The 21,884-nt window shown below is 43.2% G+C and overlaps 1 protein-coding gene across 1 annotated transcript in view; it reads left to right on the forward strand.

Moving 5' to 3' along the window:
* The window catches only part of RPE65 (retinoid isomerohydrolase RPE65), a 148,786-nt gene that overhangs the window by 17,483 nt on the left and 109,419 nt on the right, over positions 1 to 21,884 (forward strand). Inside the window, exons 3-4 of the mRNA XM_078673423.1 lie at positions 1,952 to 2,059; positions 2,169 to 2,310. Of these exons, the coding sequence (XP_078529549.1) occupies positions 1,983 to 2,059; positions 2,169 to 2,310 (219 nt within the window). The 5' untranslated portion in view covers positions 1,952 to 1,982. The remainder of the gene's footprint in view (positions 1 to 1,951; positions 2,060 to 2,168; positions 2,311 to 21,884) is intronic.

Here is a 21,884-nt window from a genome sequence, read left to right on the forward strand (position 1 = left end):
TGGTAAGTATTAACATTAAATGACAAGTTGATGGAGAAGAGGAGTGTAAAATGGAAAGAATAAGGTATCATTATTAGATAATTGACGACCACCAAAGAAGAATAAACAAACTGCAGAGTATCACATTTCCCAGATATAGAGAAGGCACAGTTCAAAAGATGGGAGTGGGTGGTTTCCCAAAAATGGTTAAAATGCTGAAGGCAAGTGTGAAGTATGAAGATCAGGATGATTCAATGTTTCAAAGGGTGACGAAAAGTCTAGTAAACGAGAATCTAAGAAAGCTTGACATCAAGATTTGGGGAGAAAATTACAGAGCTGCCAGGTTTCAGTATAATGTCCTAGCCAAAAGCTAGATTGTGTTGGACATTTTACGATGGAAGAGTGAAATAATGAGACAAACCACTGCTAATATTAAAGGAAAAATTATAGTAGATCTGAAAGAGAGTAGCATTTAGAAGTATTGGGGATCAAGTAGTTATATTTTAAACAGATAAATATCAGTAGCTGATTTTAATAAAGCTGAAAAAAGTCATTGTAAGAGAAGAACTGGAGAGTGGTTTGTCATGAAAGTATTAAACGATTGGACCAGGGCACCAGTAAGAGCGTCCACTGGAAAGGCATTAAGAATAGCATGGAAATGCACAGAAAAGTCACAACAAGAGACAAAGCAACAAAAAAAGAGTCAAATTCTGGTGGTTGCGAACAAGGAGTGACAAAAGATGAATATGATATGAGCATAGAAAAAAAAACACTGATTAAATCAATTTTACCATGTAAACTAGGAAGCGATCACAGCACTCATGATAAGGATTGGTCAGGTGGAAATAGATGATCAAGAGAAGAGAAAATTGTTATACTAAAAAAAAATGAGTGATGGATGGAAGACTTCCTTTGTGAGTGCCAGTTTTGAAAAGTACATGGTATGTAGATTAAGAAAGGAAACACGTATTTCATGCATTTGTCTTTCAATATGACGTGGTGATGTGCGTAACAGGGATGGTTCAAGAATGAGACATGTTTGAGTAGTTTTAACTGATGGCTTCACAACCTTCCAAGGATAAAGCTCTTCATGCAGTGTTACAGACGCTCAAGAGATATGTGAATCTGGAAAGTGAACAGTGGAGGGCCAACGGTACACTGCTGGTGTTTAACTAGAAGACGAGGTTGTGATGAGGAAGTAGAAAGTATGAAACGAAATAAGGGATAATCATCCGAAGTATGGGTTTGAGTAAGTTGAACCAGAAGAAGTGACTAAATAGATGACAAAATCTATGGTGAGGTCAAGAATGTTTCCTAAAGTATTTGTAGCAACAGAAGGCAGGCCAGAGGGGGAACATCCTTTACAACGCGGATGTTACCCCGCACTACAGTTACGACGCGTCTTTTACAACGTAAGTCGTAACCACGACTTGCGCTGGAGGGCGCGCAAGGACAAGGAATAGTAGATTTACTATTCCAACACCTTCCCTACTGTACGTAGGCTGGTGTTGGAATAGTAAATTTAACTATTCTAAGTCCAGCACCCCTACAGCGCAAGTCGTGGTAACGACTTGCGTTGTAAAAAACGCGTTGTAACGGTACGCGTGGTAATACCACGCGTTGTACCATCATACATCCGGCCAGAGAGACTCAATGCTTTAGTGATTGTTTTAAAGGAAGACCAAGAGATTAAGTGGATAATGAATTTGTACAAAAGAATTAGCAGCACAGATGATGGAATGCCAAACAAGCCGAATGGAAAGCTACTGAGGGCCATAAAATATGAATATTGATTGAAAAGTAGATTAAATAAAAAAAGGAAGTGTATTTCTGGTCAAATTGAAGGTCAAATACAATAGCCCTATTAATTTTATTCTCTAAGGAATCTCCAGATTTGAACAAAACTTGCTACAATGTTAATTGAGTGGAAGAGGCTGAGTAATTAATCATAATTTTTCATGAATCATTTTAGGTTTGTTCGAACTGATTGTTATGTAAGGGCAATGACTGAAAAACGGATTGTCATAACAGAATTTGGCACTTTTGCTTTTCCTGATCCATGCAAGAATATATTTTCCAGGTAAATCGTCTTGCTTCATTTCATACACAGGATGTACAATTTATGCATGACTGGTTGGCACGTTCTGGAGGCAAAACATAATAATTATGTCTTAAATACTTTTACACAGATTTCTTTCCTATTTCCAAGGATTGGAGATTACAGATAATGCTCTGGTTAATGTTTACCCTATCGGAGAAGATTATTATGCATGCACTGAAACCAATTACATAACAAAGGTTAACCCAGAGACACTGGAAACCGTTAAGAAGGTAAACCTCAGTGTCCATGAATGTATTTAAACATTTGTTTCTGCAATGTTTTGAAAGAATATTTCCAATAAAGAACTTCTGCTTGAAAGTTGAATCTAATTTCTTCCTTACCACATCTATGAGAATATTTTATACATAAAAGAATGTGTAGAAATTAGAAAGACTCAAAAATATCTAATTTGCTAGTGTGGTAATTAACACTTCTACTTGCGATACATATGTGTTTTATAAAAGAGAATATTTTCATATGTTTACCCAGATGAATACTGTGTAAGGCAAGTAAGTTTGCACAACGTATTGGTTTTGCTCCAGTGCACAAGATGTTTACTACTGCCATGGTCTGGATTACTTGTATGCTTATCTAAAAGTAACAAACTGTGAATGGTAACTACTGGTCAGTGATTCTGCTTATAACTCCATAATTTCTGAAAGCAAGATTTTCTTGGGGAATAGTTATGTATTGATGTTTTCTCTTTTTTGTTTCGGATTGTTATATTTCATGCTATTCCTATGTGGCGAACACATCTCCATAGAGAACACACAAACTGCCCATTTGTGTTAAAAATGGTTAGGGTCCAAATGTTCTATATACTAGTAAAAAGATTCTAATTGAAAACCTACACTTCTATCTGTAATGCTCTTTATACACCAGGAAATGGGTGCCCAGCATGTTGTAGGAATTAAAGATTTTCATAATTAGCACTGACTATGAAAATTAGTTACATTGAGAATTTTTGTATGCAAATTTATCCTATGTGGATATAATGAAAAATTGATTCGATCCAACCATCCAGGTCCTAGGTTGGATACCCTTTTCCTATAGTGTTAATACTCTACAGCAGTACAGCCTTAATAGGCACATTACACTTTATACATATATTTTTGTCACAGGGGACATCATGGCGACATACACTCAATGCTCTGTGGTAGAGTGCTGGAGTGATCACTGATTGGATAGGCGAGGTAGGTGTTACTGAATCTAACCTTTAAGGCATAATAGTGACATTCTTATGCATTTATAATAATGTATATGGGCTATAGCAAATAAGAGAATTAGGCTAAGAGGGAAATAGTCTACATTCTTGATGTGAGCTGTGAATGAGCCCGAATAAGACTGAAAAAATCTTAAACACAAACATTTATAAAGAAAACAAAAACCACCTCTTAGGAAACCATTGAAGCAAGACATCTAAATGACACATTGTAGCTAATGAGAACAAATTATGCATATATGAATGTATGCGCTATTTCATTAGCACAAAACTAGTTGAAAGCTATCAGCATGGTCGAAGGCAAAGATACATTTAGCAAATTATTGAAGAAGCTGCACAGGTCTGGGAACAGAAGTGAATTTACTGCAAATGTGAAAACGTATCCTCCAGCCTGTTGATCAGTACATAAGCACCCTCTGTGTCTGACTCGCAAGTTAATATGGGAGGATGCAACTTGAAAGTTGTTCCCACAGAAAGCTTTTCCTTTAAAACGGAGAAACAATATCTTCAAGTTGGTTATGTTGATTGAATGACATGGCTCCAATGACTTTCCTTCTAGAAAGGAAAAAAGTGCTACAAATTATATTCATTCACAGAGGTCCAACTGGGTAGATGACAGTGCATTCCTCATTTTCATTCTGGACATTGTGTAGCCAATGCTTAATTTGTAAAAGAATAAGTGCCGGGCCCAACGTTTTTCCCAGAAGCCCGCTGCTTGCACAGTCAAACGTCTGGGTTGCCAAATAGCAAAACTGCCAAGTCTTGATTCCACCTCCTGTCTCTTTTTCCAATGACATACACTTCCTTTCCCTTTATCTCACTCATGCAGATTCCTTTTCCGTCCTGTTTTCTCTTTGTCAGTTTTGTTCATATCTTTCCCTTCCTCCCTCATTTCACTTTTCTGCCATTCTCTCTTTTGTTCTGGATCAAAGGCTGATGATGAAAAATAAGTCCTGGTCCCCAGAAATGAATGCCAATGGGACCCACCTTCAACCAATACCTCAAAATAAGCACTATGTGTGACCATAACTTTGCCAGGTATGTTTGTATGTATATATATATTTAAAGAGCAAAGTTAGCTCGAGAGCAGCATATCACTAAACAAGGAGAGGAGACCTGAGTTCTGATTCTTGATAGTTTACGGTAAACCAAATGTTCATGGGTGGTAGATGCTATCATATGAAGATATTGGGCCCGATTCACAGAATGAACTTAAGACTCAATCCTAAACTTACTACTATTTTGGTATTCACAGAATGCACTTACTACTTTTGGTATTCACAGAAGTTAGGATTTTGTCTTAAGTCTGTCTTAAGTCTGTCTTAAGACAAACTTAAGACAAAATCCTAACTTCTGTGAATACCAAAAGTAGTAAGTTCATTCTGTGAATACCAAAATAGTAGTAAGTTTAGGATTGAGTCTTAAGTTCATTCTGTGAATCGGGCCCGTAGTTTGTAATCCTTTCTGAAATGCAGAAGGGTTGGAACAGTTCTGAGGTAATGGGGATATTGTGCCAGGTCCTGTGACCATAGCTAGAGATGGCTTGTCCACTGGTCTTCTGTGTTTTTCAGTTTCGTTTATTTCAACTTTGGTGATGTACACCTTAAATAGTTAATTTCTCTGCCAGGTATCGAGGAGTGCCAGCTTTGGTGGCCTTGTATCCCGAAGATGATACATGCTTGGAGATACAGCCAGCATAGATCCATCTGGGTTTGACTGATAGGATTAAACTTTTTAGGCCTTTGATGAGACTCACTCCCGTATGTCAGATGCCTTTCGGACGGGCAGTGTGGTGTAAGGAGTTCCCCACAGCAAAGCATTGCCTCCATCTTGGCACTAGGTAAGAGGACTATGATTTGGATAATTGTTTTAAAGTTAATGTCTACGAAGCAGACTTTGCCTTTCTCTAGGATGAAGAGCTGAAACCAGGTTTTCTTACCAATTTGTTATTTGAAGGAAAGGTCAGTGTCTATGGTGAGACTTAGTGAATTTGCAGTCAGTGTCATCTCGGGGAGGAACCCGTTCAATCACATTTTGGAAAGCTAGGCTTTTATGTGTTACTGTTGGTCAATGGTAGGAATTCTGACTTGGACATTGTGAGTTTTAGTTAGGCACTAGTCATCAAGTTCTGAATGAGATTGAGGTAGGTTTTAGTCGATGAATGTCGTGTGATGAAGATTTTCAGAGAGTTGTTTGCTATTGGCTTACTGATGGATCTTGATGATTTTCGTGGTAAATGCCATTCCAAATGGTTCCATGTAGAGCTTGATGACAGTGTGGGATTTGGAACACTCCCCAAGAGACCAGTATTTTCTGGGAACTTAATGTTCCCATTTAGAAAAATTGTGGTGGTTGATGAAGTAGGAAATGAATGAATGCAGATCTGTGTCAGAAATCCCCCTTCATGTTTGCAGCATATGTATTGGTGCTTCGTTGTGTTGGAGGCTGCATATAGGACACTTTGAATCAAGAGACAGGTTAATTCTTGTTGGCTATTAAGAGAGCCCAATTAAATATCTGAAGGATGTCAGTCTATGCACCAGCACCTTCTAAACCCAAAGGGGCAGTCCTGTTAGAGGTTACTCTTGCTGATGTGGTCTTATAGTTTTTTGTATTTTTAAAGTTTTTAAAAAAGTTTTTATTGAGGCTTTAACATAAGCATCATGATACATACAGTTCAGCAATGTCATCAGTCAGTTACAGAGGATTAAGGCACATTCAATAGTAGTAATTTTGCAGAATTGTAATTGTCTCTGAGGTACGTAACAGAATGAAACCGATCTCACATAGTGGAGGCAATCGTCCTGGGAAAGCGGATAGAGAAATAACGGTAATCATACAAGTGGAGTCCCTCGTGCCCCTTCTCCAGGCAACAGTCGCCCGCACGATAGTGCGCTCTGGGTCATTTACAGGGGCATCATGCTCCGAGGTGTCGTCTGCTAGGCTATGTAGGTATGTGCATAAACATAAGGATGTGCTACGACCTGACGAACTACGCGGGAGCACTTTATATGTGACAGAGGCTATGTGACAGTGCAGGGTGAGTGATGTCAGTGAGGTGTAGGGACCTATTTATGTGTGGGTGTTTATAAAAAAGATTAAAAATTCCCTGGCTAGTAGAAAAAAATAATTTATTCACTTCTCTAGCTGGGAACGTTAAGAAGGGGGTTTTGAGGTAGAGCGATTAGCTTGCTACCTGGTCGCGTAGTTCGTCAGGTCGTAGCACGCCCCGCCCCGTAGAGGGACGGGAAGACCCCCATGATGAAGCATGACACTAAAGGATTTTTTTAGTGTGTGAGGGGTATTTTAACAAGTACATTGTGCTCTCATCTTTACCACCCTAAGAGAGAGTTTATTATTCTCACCATTCACATGAAAAAATAAAAATCATAACATTAAAACCACCACACATTGATAGAATCCTTATGTTTATGTATATCTATTTGGAGGGTGATTCTGTCAATACCTCTACACTTCCTCTACTGTTTTAGGTATGTAGGTATGTGACCAGAGGACCCCATATACCATGCGGACTGCTAGTGCTCAGCATAAGATTAAAAAATTCTGTTAGTTGTGTCTGGGAATATGCCGCATCAGCAAGCCAAAGTTGGAGCGCCAGTGCCAGTCTCTGCTCCCAGTGCATTGCCACTCAACGTTTGGCCAGGACCAGCAGCATTGACACAAGGCGTCTGTGGGCATCGGGCACCTCCTTAATATAGCCCAGCAGGCAAAGAAGGGGATTAGGTTTGAGGCTGATCGATGTGACAGCACCAATAGACGCGCACACCTCGAGCCAGAGGGCAGCCACTTTTGGGCAGGACCATGCTAAATGTATAAATGAGACATCAGGTGAAGCGCAGCACAGGCAGTGTGCATCCGTAATGAGGCCTATTCTGTGCAGCGCGATTGGAGTGTGGTATAACCTATGGAGGAACTTGAAGTGTATTTGTCTGAGTCAGGAATTAGGGGAGAGGTTTTCGGTTTGGCACTGGTAGATGTAGCCGCCATGGATAGTGAGTAAAGTCTAGTGATGAGTTTATGGTGTGTGGTGGCTGGGTGGATATATTCTAATGCTGTGTTAATTGGAGGTGTCGCTGGGAATGAATTATTAGCGCTTTTACATGTCACCCGCATCTGGTGATATAGTAGGCTGTCCAGTATTGTGGGCGTCCCTGTAGTGGTGCGTTCAGGGGAGGACGGAAACGGCCATCTGAGTATAGATTAGCATAAATTATTGTACCGAGCGCTTTCGCATAGAGCACCATGCCAGGATTTTTCAGCGGGGGGAAAGGTGGGGTTTGCAGTAAGTTGCATGGATGGAACATATAAGGTGTCAGTACCACTGTATTTACGGTGTCCCTCCCATGCCCAGCGCAAGCCTTCAATAGAATTTATCTCTTTCCGGGGTTTTTTGTAGGGCTGAAACAGTGCGGTACTAAGCAGCCAGGGGGAGGCCAAGTTGCCTCCACAGTAGTGTGTGGTTGGAATGGAGTCGGGTGGAGCCAGAAGTGCAAGAAGCCAGCTTGAGTGCTGTAGGCATATAGCTGCAGGTCAGGAGCCCCCACGCCTACGCGTGCAAAGGGCAGCGCCAGGATATCTAGGCGATGCCCTGTTGGCTCCCTGCCCAAGCCTGAATGATTAGGTTGGATCAAAGTCTATTAAAAAATTGCATGAGCGGGAGTGGTATATTTAGGAACAAATACAGGAACTAAGGCAAGACAATAATTTTTGCAATTGCGATGCGGCCAGATAAGGAGAGCGGCAGTTTGTTCCAATTTAGGAATTTGGCTTCCAGCCATTCAATGGACCAGATTTTGTCAGTATTCCTGCTGAGCCAAATGCCCAGATATTGTGTTGGTTCAGTTGCCCATTTGAGCGGGAACTCAGTTGTGCAGGGTTGTGTGGCATCCATCAAGGGGAATACAATGAATTTACTCCAGTTGACTTGTATGCCCGAGAGTACCCCAAATCGTATGACCTCTCTGGTCATGTAATCTAAATTCTTGTGAGGCTCTCGAATAAATAATGCAATATCATCTGCATACATAGACGTGACCAATGCGTGAGTAGAGAACCCAATGACCCAGTGGGTGTGGTGTTGGCAGAGCCGAGCCACCAGGGGTTCCATGGCAATGGCAAAGAGCAATGGCAAGTGGGCAACCCTGCTGCGTGCCCCTGGGGATTTTGATGGGGTTGGTGATCTGGCCGTTAAGTTTGATACACGCTGTAGGGAGAGTATATAGCAGTTTAATATTCCGAAAAAGGCCCGCGCTGAGGCCCAGGTGAGCCAGCAGAGGAAACAGGAAGGGCCATTCAAGAGAATCAAACGCTTTAGTAGCGTCGAGAAGCGCAGCGACCTCGGGGAGAGTGGGAATAATTTGGTGTATGAAGGAGAAGATGGTTCGGATGGTATGCGAGGTGGTACAGCCAGGGATAAAGCCAGATTGGTCCGGGGGCACTATCAGCAACATGAGGGGAAGCAGCCGGTTTGCCAACACTTTGGCCAGTATTTTATTATCAGTGTTAATGAGGGAAAGTGGACGGTAGGAGTCACAGGATGTGGGAGATTTGTCGCGTTTCAATATAAGTGTAATGAGCGCCTCGCGGAGTGAGGGAGGAAGGCAGCCGACCTCAATGGACTCATTATACATCTCCACCAGATGGGGTTAAAGAGTGGTGCATATTCTTTATAAAAATCGGGCGTGAGTACATCTGTGCCAGGGTTCTTGTCACAAAGTCCCAAAATACCCTGGGTGATTTCCTTGTTGGTGAATGGGAAAGGTTTAACGGTGCACCCGGCTGAGCCACAGGAGTTTGATAGAGTCAAAATATTGAAAGTCCGCAAGAAAGGAAGGTGCACTCTGATTGAAGTCTGTCAGGAAACACACATGTAGTCCAAAAATTCTTCTTTTTATTAAAGATGTGTGTTTTTTAAAACTGGCACACAGCCAATGCTTTTCATTCCCTAGTGCCACGGGAACTTTGTCAGGGCTGTAATAATCATAACAATAATGACATAAATATACATATAATACATACAAATACACACTACACATTAGACAATAGATTTTAGACAATACCAATCATGACTCAAGATCAATACAATGATTAAAACACAAAAGTTTTCAAAGGAACAACACGATAACAATACAATGCCAAGATAAAACAAAGTACATAAACATGTGAAAAGAACACATATGACCATACAGTTTAATCAAAAAATAAGTAAAAGGAGTGGGGGAAAAATAGGGGAGAATAGGAGGTATATATTAATATATAACGCGTCGGCTGTGTGCTGGTTTTAAAAAACAAACAACTTTTAAAAAAAGAAGATTTTTTTGGACTACATGTGTGTTTCCTGACTGACTTCAATCAGAGTGCACCTTCCTTTCTTGTGGACTTTCTCTATTAATTGACATCCTTCAGCAGCGGATGCCGGGAGTATTTGTACTCATGTGGGATATATGAAATTGGTGGAAATTAAGTGATTGACCTTGGTCAGCTGTTGTGTGCATTAGAGTGTAAATATTATTGAAGGGAGTCAGGGTCTTCCACAGAGCCCGCGGTATAGAGTTGGGTATAAACACTGGTGATTGTTTTAATAATATCATCCGGTAACTGTGATTCTGTCTCCCGAGTCGGAGCGAATCTCCGTCATATAGGTAGATGCGTGGGGTTTACGTAGCAGGTTAGCCAAAATTCTGCCAGGGCGCTCACCCTCGTCATACCTGTGGGCCGCAGCCTCACAACCCAGATAGCTGACTTCAAGGTCAACTTCTGAGTGATACTCGGAGGTTTTAGCCTGAATGCTAGCGAGAGCATCTGGGCTGGAGTTGGTGCATTAGGCATTGTCTAGGAATGAGAGTTCCGATTCCAAGCGCTTAAGGGTGCCCGCTAATATCCCACAGGACCCTGGCCTGTTTTGCGATGCATAACACTCTTATTATCACCACCTTAAAAGATTCCCAGAGAATCGAGGGGCAATCAACCAAACCGGTATTCAGCTCAAAGAACTCCGAAATGGCACTGCGCACTTCTTCCTTAAAAACAGTGTCCCGGGAAGGATAGGGCGGCAGGCGCTAGGAGAACATGCGCTGACGGGTCTGCGGGATCCCTAGCGTAAGGAGGACTGGGGTATGGTCGGCTAGAGTGCGGGGCATGTGCTCAGCCGATATTTTGTCCAGTTGGCAAAGTCTCTGGTTGCAAGCCATACGTCTATGCATGGCCAGGAGCCATGTGTCGTGGATACGCATGTGCACTTGACATTCTTGGGATGGGTGTGGTGCCACAAATCCACCAGGGCATTATCCTGTGTCAGCGTGTGGAGTGTAGCCGCGGCCTGTGGGTGTTGCGTGCGCACACCAGATCTATCCAAAGTGCTGTGAGGCGCTATATTAAAGTTGCCACCCCAAATAACAGGATGTGATCCACATGTGGAGATCAGTCTCCATACGTTTAAAAGAAAATCCGGATCACCGAGATTGGGGCCATAGATGGCCGCCAGTATTAAAGGCTGGGAATAGAGTGTGCCTATCAAAATGACATATCTGCCTGTAGAATCTATGTGTATGTGGTCAGTGCGCCACGGTAGACCCCGCCTGATTAGAATAGCGACCCCTCTAGCATAATTAGAGTATGCGGCCGAATGTGACTCCCCCCAGTGGCGAGCCCTAAACCTGGCAGTATTGGTCGAGGCAAGGTGCGTCTCCTGCAAGAAGCATATGTCGGCATTGTGATGAGCTAAGTAAGCATGGATGAGCCTAGACTTCTGGTGATCATTTATTCCCCTAATATTCCAGGTAAAGAAGGTCACCTCAGCCATACAAGTGTACTACGCCTGGTGTGTGAGCCCTATAGAGACTATGTCTGCCTGCCTCCAGACATGGTGCCATTGATTGTGACAGAAAATAACAGGTGCTGAACATGGTGTACAGTTGGAAAGAACATGGATCCACACTGAAGGGTCGAGAAGCGTATCCCCAAGAACAACAACACAATCCCACCCACCACCCACTCCAACCCCCCCACTGCCCACTCCAACCCCCCATTCAGGTTGAGAAACAGTCCCCCAACCACCCCCAGCAACAAACAAAAAATGAAGGCACAGGCAACAGGTGGGTGTCATCCCAAGTGGGAGCGAGGGCTCAGCCGGACCATCTCACCATCAGTAACCGTGCGAGGCTTACAAAAATTACAGTCAACTTAGTTAGCAAATTAAATTACCCATTGGGAAGAGCAATACTAGCAGAGAAATAGGAGATAAGCGGCATCACCTCAAAAGGGGCAAATAAGAGTACATGACCTCAGTGCGCTCAGTGCAAGCAAAGGAGGACGAGGGGTTAATCATTATCATTATTACTTAGCTGACCAGTCTCTCCTTCTTGATGCTGGGGCTGCAAGCGTTCCTTGTTCAGTTGCTTGGCAAACAAAGCTGCTGCCTTTGGATCTGTGAAGTATCGGGACTTGCCATCCACATCTATTCTTACTTTAGCAGGATAGAGGAGGGCATAATTGAGGGTGAGCTGTTGCAACTGTCTCTTGGCCGGTAGGAAATCTCATCTGGCATTTTGAACGTTCAATGTGAAGTCTGGGTAAAAAGCCAGCCTATTACCCTGATGTCGCACCTCCTTCATCTCTCTAGCCTTCCGAAGGATAGTATCCTGGTCACAATAGTTTAGGATACGGGCAATTATTGGTCTCGCCATGGCCACAGGCAGAGATCTGGGGCCAGCGATTGGCGAGCCTCTTCCACGATTAAGCACTCCGACAGTGCCAGATCAAAAAGCTCACGGAGCAATGACTCCAGATAATCTTCGGCTCTTCCCATTGCCATGGTTTCCGGGATACCAGTAATGCGAAGGATGTTCCTTCAGGATCTTGCCTCGAGATCATAATTTTTAGCTTGTATGAGGTTCAGTATTTTATCCATTTTAAGAAGTTTTTGTTGCGTTTCAGCTATGGAGTTGTCAGCATCGCAGACCCAGGCTTCCAAATGTGTAATACGATTATCATGGGCATCAACGCGTTGCTTTACCTGGTTCAGACGTATCGCCAAGTGGTCAATTTTAGAGTCAATGGTCTTTAGGTTCTTAACATCTAGGAGTATCAATTTGATATCGTCAACCTGGGTGGCAGGGGCCTCTGTTTGCATGGCCTGATCACCCGCATCCTACAGTGCGTTGGCGCAACATCCAGTGCGCTTGCTCTCAAAATTCAATTTGGGTTGTTTTTGGTCTGTTTTCCTCATGGCGAGCAGAAGGCAGGGAGGGCAGGTGTAAGAGCACAACAGGTGAAGCGCACAGCCCAGTATTTAGTCGCTGAATGCTGGGGGGGAGGGAGTCCAGACAGGGGCAAAGAGCGCTCAATCTCCAGCCCTCTACGTAATTCCGAAGTCACCCAAGGCCATTAGGTGTGTGTGCAAGAAGGCCAGCGTTACGCTCCGATGTAGCAAGAGCAGTATTTTAAGGCATGTATTGGCAGGAGACGGGGGAGACAACACACTGCAACCCCAAAGTCACTGGATCTCCCAATATCAAGTTCCCATTCAGTTCAGGGGGCCGCCTGTGTTGGCGTGTTGTGTGTAGGGCACCACATTGGGACTGCGCAGCTCCAGTTGCTGGATGGGGACAGTCGTCTTCTTCACTAGGCAGAAGCACCAGGAATGGCCAGCCGGCTGCAACTTCCCCAGTAGCGAGGCCAGCAGATCGCAAGGTCCAGGTGAGGCAGGGGGGCAAGTACACTTTGAGTAATGCGCCAGGAATGAGCGCAAACTCACCAGTGCCAAATCACGGGGGCCTGGCGTTTACGATGATGGTTCCTGTCCAATAGTGTGATACTTGCGTAGCGTGGTAGCCTAGAACAGGAGCACACTGCGGCCAGCAGCGCAATCCGCGTTTTCCAGCGGTAGCTCCAGACGGCAAACCCAACACACCGGGGCGTAGGCAGTCCGCATGCAGCAATCCAGTTGAAAGCCGCAATGTTGCTCGCATGCCTCGCATGCCTCACAGGCCCAGCGGCTGGGGCAGCAGTGCCTGCAGGTGGGTAATTAGCTCTCCATCCGAGATCCAAAAGGGAGGGGGGGAAGGCCAACAGGATCGGTGTGTGCCGCTTGAGTATACAGTCCGGGAGCCCCTACCTTGTTACAGCCGCACCACCCCCCGCAGGGCAGGGGCTGCCATTTTGTGCATTTGTAGAGGGGTCATGTCCCCCCGGCCAGGAGGGTCTGCTGCTCCTTGTAGTCCAGCGGTAGGGCACTGGATTAGGCAGCAGGTTGTGCGGACACGGGATTCGGTGAGTGAGGCCGCATTGCAGCAGTACGGCCTTTCCTTTGTCCTCGCAGTTACGCGACTCGCCAGCCGCACCCAACCGATGTAGGCCACTTCTCACAGTAGGTTCAATGGGCAGCCTGGGGACTCACAAGTGGTCCCAGCCGTGCCACATGGTGCCCAGAAGCACGGACCAGCGTCTGCGAGCTACGATGGAGAGCTCTCTGCAGGATTTTGGCAGATGACACTCGCACGGTCAGCAGAGCTCACTCATGGTGCAGCCATCTTGCCACCGGCGAAACCACGCCCGATGTGGTCTTATAGTTTAATGGAAACTGCTTGCCTGAAGATTTTGCTTTGAATAGGTAGGTGAGTAATTAAGTTAGTTGGCTAAATCATCCAGTTCCAGGGTAGGCTTTTCAACCAGGGAAGAACTTGCTCTGTTTTAAGAGCATGTGGGAACGTTCAATCGACTGAAGCAAAACTTGCTTTAATTGAGTAGTGTGTTAAAGATAACCCTTTAGGGGATTTCAAGATGTATGAAAGTAGTATGTAGTCTTTATACATGTTGGCCTTCAGACAACTGATGTTGTTGAGTTATGATTGTGAGAATTTGAAGGAAATTCACTTAGGGTGAAGCATTGGGTCATGTGTCGGGTCACTGAGGGCTATAGCTAAAGACACATGGAAGAGCTCCAGTTCAGAGGACTGCTCCTTATCCTACCTTGGTACCTGTCTTGAAGCCGCTCACTTGTATTCCTTATTGGAGAACTTACCCTAGATAAGTTATTTCTATGATCTTCACCTCTCCAAGATGGTGGTTTATCCCTATTCTTGTATTTTTATTTCAAGTCTAAACCATCCATCTGGACTATAAAGTGATGTCAGCTGAGTCCTCTGAGGTTTCGTAACTTTGCTTGCTGTAGGTGGTTGCTCATTCTTAAAGATTCCATTTCCATGCTTTTTCCGACTCCACGATTTGCGTCTCTTCCTCTTCTGGACTTTCTATTCTTGTTTTGAAACTGTTGAGTTTTTTTTCTCCAGAATTCATTTTTCCCCAGTTGTTATCAGAGCTGGAGTGGGAACCAAATGTAGCGCTGGCAAAAAATTTCACTTTCAGTTCATCCCTCATTTCTCTCTGTTTCAATACCAATATTCTCTCTCCGGTGCTCATTTTATAATCAGTCTCTGATTCCTCTCCTGTCTCATGAAGCCTATGCTGTGCCTGCTGCAATTAACCCTGGGGAACTGGAGAAAGTGAGAGAGGCACCATGAGCAGACTTGGTCTTTAAAATACAACCTCAAATGACGCAAGCACCTTTCCCCACCACCCGTCAGAATGCCTCATGAGATGCATGGCCTCTCTGGCCCCGCTTTGATCTGAATATTCCACTCTGCTTCTCATATCATTTTTTACTCCCATTTCCACTCTGCAGAAAGGTGCAAGACATTATTGCCATGTGAAGAAGAGTGCTACTGCATCTGCATTGCCTCGTTGACCAGCCTTTGACAAAATGGTTGCTTGCTTTATGTTTCCACTGTGAGTTATGATTTTGTTTATTATCCCAGTGAACAAGTGATTAATTTCACCAAGTGTTGATTCTGGGAGGAAGCTGAAGTGTTTCATGAACTTGAAGAGGCTCACCTGATTTATCTTGACAGGGTTTTATAAATTGAGATGTGTTTTGACTTCTGATGTTGGCTGTTTTTTAGCACTGTAAAGGACAGAGGTGTTTCTAGATGGAGAGAATCTACAATTTGGAGCAGGTTGGACTACCTCCCAATGCTATTTACTGGACAAGATTATATTAGATTTATTTGCCTTTCAATGCATGGCTTTATAAATGTATGCAGGCTGGTTTGAAGAGGCATCTAGCCTCTATAGCCTGTTATTTACGAGGCTAAGAGAGATCCTAGAGATATGCTTAAATATTTTGGCCTCCCTATTGAGGTAATCTCTTAGTGTGGCCAAGTGGATTTTCAGAATGATAGTCAGTAAGAAAGTAATAGTGATTGGACCACAGTTGTGAAATCTTTCAGAGGGATGAATGCTTTGATGCTCCGTAGTAGCTTGATCTGGTACAAGGCTTCTTTTGCTAAAACATAATTGCCAGGGTTCAAATTCAGGTTTTTGTTGAGGCTGTACCCTAAAAATTTGGAGTTTTGGGGGCACTAGAGAGCCTGGTTGCAAGATGACCACTCATGTCTGAGGCTCTGCTGGTTGGAGTTAATTATCCAACATTTTTCCTTGATTTTTGGGGACATTAAGACTCCTAAACTCATCCTATAATCTCCAATATGGGCTGCAATATTCAATCGCCATTTTGTCATCTGCCAGTCGGTCATCATTGGCATCTTTGCTCGCCATTGCCCAAGCTGAAGCCTGGGCCCAGGACTGTGGCTGAGTGCGGCTTCGCCGAGCTGTAGTCTGGGCTGCCCGGGTTGCGGACTGAGGAGTGACCAGTTGCCCCGATACTTCTTTTGGGAGGTGCCTCACCTGTGCTCGCTCTTCGGAGCAGCTGGTCTGGTGGCTTGGCTCCGCCAACACCATGCCCATTTTGGTCCTGCATTCACTCCACAATCTTGGTATTGATTTATGCAGACGACGTCACCCTATTTGTTATAGACCCACACATAAATCTAAATCCTCATCAGGGAATTCACTAGATTTGTGGGACTGTCTGGCATTGAGGTTAATTAGGCCAAGCCAATCATCTTTCATTGAAAGATGGGATTACACCCCTCCCCCGGAGTTCCTGCATGTCTGGGTGGATGGCCCCATAAATATATATCGGGTCTGGCTCAGCAGAAATGTGGATGATTTGTGGAGATCCAACTATGGGGGCTTGATCACTTGGCTTGACGAGCAGATAGATGGTTGGCTCCCATTATCGCTAACTGGTCATCTGACAATTGCAAAAAGGATCATTCTTCCCAATTTATTTTACCTTTTTATCAACCTCTAAATCAGCAGGTTAGGTTGCTCCATGTCTCTCTGGCTTGAACAGGAGGACAGCTGTGCATTTCCTGGGAGGTTCTGGCACTCCCATTTGAACAAGGTGGGCTGTGTGCCCCTGACATGGACTTATTCTACTTCAGCGCTCAGACACAGTTTGCCAACCACTGGCTTTTTCCTACGCACTTCCTTGTTCTCACGTCCCCAGAATCTGATCATGCGGCGCCCTGTCCTCTACCGATGCCGATGTTTCTTATCCCAAAGATCCGTGGGCGCAGATCGACACTGTGGCATGCACGGCATGGAACAAACTCAAGTACAGTGCCCGCGGTGAGCATCTCTTCGCTCCCACTGTGCTGCTTATTGAGCACCTCTCCTTCCCCATCACCCAGGATCCTGGCAACCGCTCTAGAGTGTACAAACTGCACCTTGCAACCATGCGCTCCATTTAACCTGACAGCGCTTTCATTTCACTACTACAGGTGATGCAGGGTGATGGTGATGACTTGCTGGACATGTTCATATGCTATCAACTGCAACCCACGCTATACACCCACATTTCTTATTTCCCGCCAATGGTTCAAGTGCTTGAGGCGACTCTCAATACTCTATCTCCCCGCAAGTTAATAAAACAACTATGAGGTAATGCAGAACTGTGGGCCAATCAGAACTCCATCTAGCAGGCACGCATGGGACACTGACATATCTGCCCCCTTACAGATGAACAATGGTGCTAATGCTCTGCCCAAGCCTGAGCGCTCTCTCCAACTATAGACTTTGCCTTGTCCATTTCATATACATCCACTATCTCTATCGCACTCCATAGAGGCTTTTCAGGATGGGCTTGAGTGCAGATGCACGCTGATGCACTCTGTGTGCACTGCACTGTACACCACACCGGATTCCTTCATCTTGCCTGGGATTGCCCAGGCGGGCCAGGTTACTTGGCCAAGGTATTTGTGAGAATCAAGGATATTACTGGACACGTTCTTGAACACACTTCCCTAGTGAAGAACTGTAATCTTCATTCTCAGGGAATACTTACTAATAAAAAAGAACTTGGCACAGAAGCTGAAAATATGAAAGGACATCTTTATTAAATTTAATAAGTGAGGCCACGTCACACAGAAGCCGTAGCAACTGAATGAGGCAGTCTGAGGAGTACAGAAAGCAGAGGCCTTATATATGCTTTTAGGGTTACAAAACTCAGCATAAAAGAAAGGGGCAGTCCTAGCTTTTGCAAGCATGCAAAAAATGCCTAACATGGACATGCAAGGTCTGCCAAACGACAAACCCATTTTACAGTTGTCCGGCCCATAATCAATCATTGAACAAACCCAACATTCTTCTTTAGACAAGCCGGACAAACCCATAATAAAAGGACCACAACCCATATCATAAACAGACCATAAAAGAAGGAACAGAAAGAGATAGAAGTAGGATAAGGGGTGTGTGTGTGCATACCAAACTCTACAATGTCCTGTGCTTTGATCCTCAATCTTGATCAGCTAAAGGGCAGGAACTGGTTTAACAAGGTCAGCTTCAGGCAACAGGGTCAGTTCACTCAGGTCAAACAGGAGTCAGCATGAACTCGAGCTAAGGTGTACATGTTCTTAAAAGACTTGTTCAGCCACAATCATTGGCCTATGTGAGGGCAACCACAAAATGTCTGCCATACACAAAATGGAACCCACGGGTTCAGAATTCACAGAACCTCAGACCCTCCTTTTGCCCTTACATAGGCAATCACTCAGTCTGTGTCTGAATCGATGTCAATATTATCCGTTATTCCATTCACTAAGGCATCATTACTCGAGTTATCTTTCATGGAACGCAAGGGATAGACTTCGTTGGCATAAATAAACATCGTCTGATATGCCCATACAGACCCATTGTAACTAAATGACAGAACCAAATAGGGAATACCTCTATCTGTAGTATGTGGCATAAGACCACACACCCAACAATTAGTGGTGTTCATTACTAACTGGTGTTGATGCAGAAGCTGTACAAAGGAATTATTAGTAAACTCTGACCTCCTAACCAGTTCATGTTCAGATAAAATATGGAAAGAATGCGAAGAAGTAGTAGTAGGAAGAGACATAGGTTGGGAGGTGGGTACAGATGTCAATTGGGTAGCAAAAATAATCCAACCCACAAAAGACAACGTCATGCTTAAAAATACTAGAAAACATGTTATTAAGAACATATGGACAACAGGAGAAAGTAATGACCACTATTACAAATAAAAGTATCATTTTTCACAACTCTAAGCAGAAAGCAAATCCTAAATTTATCTAGTAACATTTTTTATGGATTTCAGTAACTCATTATATGTTCAGGTGAAACAGTGGTGATCCTTATTAATGCTCTCAGATGAAAAGGGATACTCTTCCACAGAGAATGGACTTTATTCCGCTTTTACTAAACAAAATACTACTTTAAAACAATGCCAGCAAAACAGCAAAAAATTAGTCTCCTAACACCCATTATATGCAATCGCACGGAAACCACTTGTGAAACCAACTATGCCCAGAGTCCGTTCAAAAGCCTCTCTGGCAGGCTTCTATTGTCCATCAAATCTTCTTTTGTTGTTTTCTTCCGCATGGGCCTCTTCATTCAGGCCTTTCATGTAAATGGTGCTTCTCAGTATCCGTTGGAGTGCCCTCCTGGCAAATACTCGTAGCTCATTCGAAAGTCTCAATGTCTCAAGGCAGTGCACCAATATCTCTTCTCTGCGGCAGGCTCTACAGATAGTGTGCTCTCCATTGATCAAGGGCACAGATCATTTTATGCAGATCCGGGCCTACATTCTCAGGCTCCAACACTCATTACTCAGTGTCAGAGATCGCTCAGGCTGCTCTTTCATGGGCACCATAATGTAATGCCTTTTGCCAATCTCGAATCCTCCGGTGCACTGCACTTCCGTTGGAGCAAAGGAAAAGGGGTGTGTGCCCAAAACTCAGGCCAAGGGGCTCAATGAACTGCCTACTGTCAGAGGTTACCAGCACATGACAGGTGAAAAACTAAAGCCTCGAAGCAACAAGGATCCTTCTCTTTTGCTCTTTTGCACTGAAAACTCTGGTTCTGTGGCAAAACCAGCTCCTCCTTCTCGCTCTTTTGATGTTCAACGCCTTCTGATGAAGCAAGCACAATACTTTGACGATATAATTGATGGCACGCTGGCGATCGCTGTCTGGGTGCTGGGACTTTTCATCTGTTAGCTGTCGCTAATGGGATTGTGGGTGGGTTCCGCAGGTTATTATAACTTAATCCCGCAGAACCTAGTGACGTAGGAAATGACATAGTTGTTATTTTCCTTCAATTCAGTACAAAAACAGTTCATTTAACAAAGGGACTGCAAACAGGTGGCCTGCAATCTTCAAAGGAGTGGCTATACGCCATGGAACTATTGTGATCTAAAATACACTGTCATTCTCATAGAATACAAAGACAAAGGCAATAAGCAAAACAGTGCCTCTAATTTCTTCAATTGGGTTTCCATGTGAGAGCATATCCTCTACCATCTAAGGGTAGATAACTATATGAGAATTTTATCTAAATCGATGTCCTCACACATAGTGGCATCATCTAATGGGGTAAACACATTTTTTCTCTCAATAATTACATATAGGTGTTCCTAAATTCCTTATCTAAAACATTTCAAAAGAGAAATCATATGATACAGATTATCAGGGACATGTAGATACCTCCCTTTTAATAACTGTGCATCAAGTGCACTATGCAATACACAGGCTAATAATCAAAATGTGGAAACTTGTCTTATAATAGCATTGAGTCAGTTAACCAGTCCATCACTACCATGACGGTCAGACTGGAAAACATCGAGGTAGGCCTAAAGAATTTTTTTTAAAACCAGTCTAGTTATACAAAAGGGATTTATATATAATATGGGGTTCCTAGTACATTACTGCAATCTGGAAGTGTGAACCTAATACAGTAATAATAATAAAAGAAGGCTAACTGGTGAAAGGAATATGGAAAAGGGAAAATGGGACTAGGACACAGCTAAAATCCCCAATTACTAGGCACGATGCAACATCAATCAGGGGAAACATTAAGCCTTGTTTCCTTTATGGTACAAAGCCGTACACTATTCAGGAAGCAGAACAAAACTGACTAATGTAATATAACAATTAGGTAACCATGCACAAAAGTCACAGATCTATAATTTATCCTTACGTCCAATTCAGGATACATAATTTTAGGGCTGCCTATTCCTTACAGGAAAGGGGGCAGTAACGTGACTGTAGGTGAAACCTTGTTTCCTGTATATCTTTTTTTATTTTTGTTCAAATACCATTATAGCCAAATTTGACATGCACTGGTGAAGTGTTGTCTGTCTTGCTCACAGGATGAAAAAATATCATATCTGTGAAATTTTGCGCAAATTCACCCAGCTGTTCTACAGGATACACATCGTTATGTATATCTCTTCACAACACAGGTAAACTTGTAATAGTATCATAAGCAGCAACATAAAAAAAAACATGCAAAAAAAACGCACAAACCGGACATGTCAAGCCATCAGATATACTCGCTGTATATCAAGCACAAAAAGCATAGACAAAACAATAGCATATATAAATGAGCGGTGACGCATAACACCATGTCAGGTTTAAAATCCTTACCCTCCTTTTTGACAGTAGATCACCAATTAGTGGATATCTGCTGTCAAATACAACTTTCAGACACACAGAACCAGCAAGAACAATTCATGATAGAACCAAATACACAAACATAAAAAATACATGAACATTTCTTTCCAAGGGAGTTTATGAAAAAACACATCTCCTTTCAACCAACCAAACTCACGTGTCTTGTCAGCCTCAAATCACCCAGAACAATCCATGAATGATCTGTAGGCAGACAAAAAAAATACAAAAACATACACAACACACAAAAGAGAGACATTTCTCATAACAAACAGACATCAATTATAACTTTTAATCAGAAGACCAAACATAATACACATTAACAGACACAAAAATAAATTTCCATTACTTAACTGTTACCATCTTGTCAGTCACCTTGCAACATGAAGCCCTTTTAACTTTCCAAAAGTAAAATTCTTTCACTGACACTCCATGTTAGCCTTGCGCCACAATTCGTTCTCACTTGGGCATGTAGCCTTCAAAATTTGAATAAAGAGCTTCCTCTTATTCTCTGTCTAAAACGTAATGCAATGCCTCATTTTCTGTCAAATAAAAGCAACTAGCGGACATCATTTTTTAGAGCAGAAATACAAATGTATCATTTCTGCAGAGCATTTAGCATGATGTGGGGACTTTCAAAGAAACCTTTTTCATATTTCCCCTTTGGAATTAAGATCTTTAATTT

Source organism: Lissotriton helveticus, chromosome 1_2 (genome assembly GCF_964261635.1).
Source record: "Lissotriton helveticus chromosome 1_2, aLisHel1.1, whole genome shotgun sequence".
Taxonomy (NCBI): domain Eukaryota; kingdom Metazoa; phylum Chordata; class Amphibia; order Caudata; family Salamandridae; genus Lissotriton; species Lissotriton helveticus.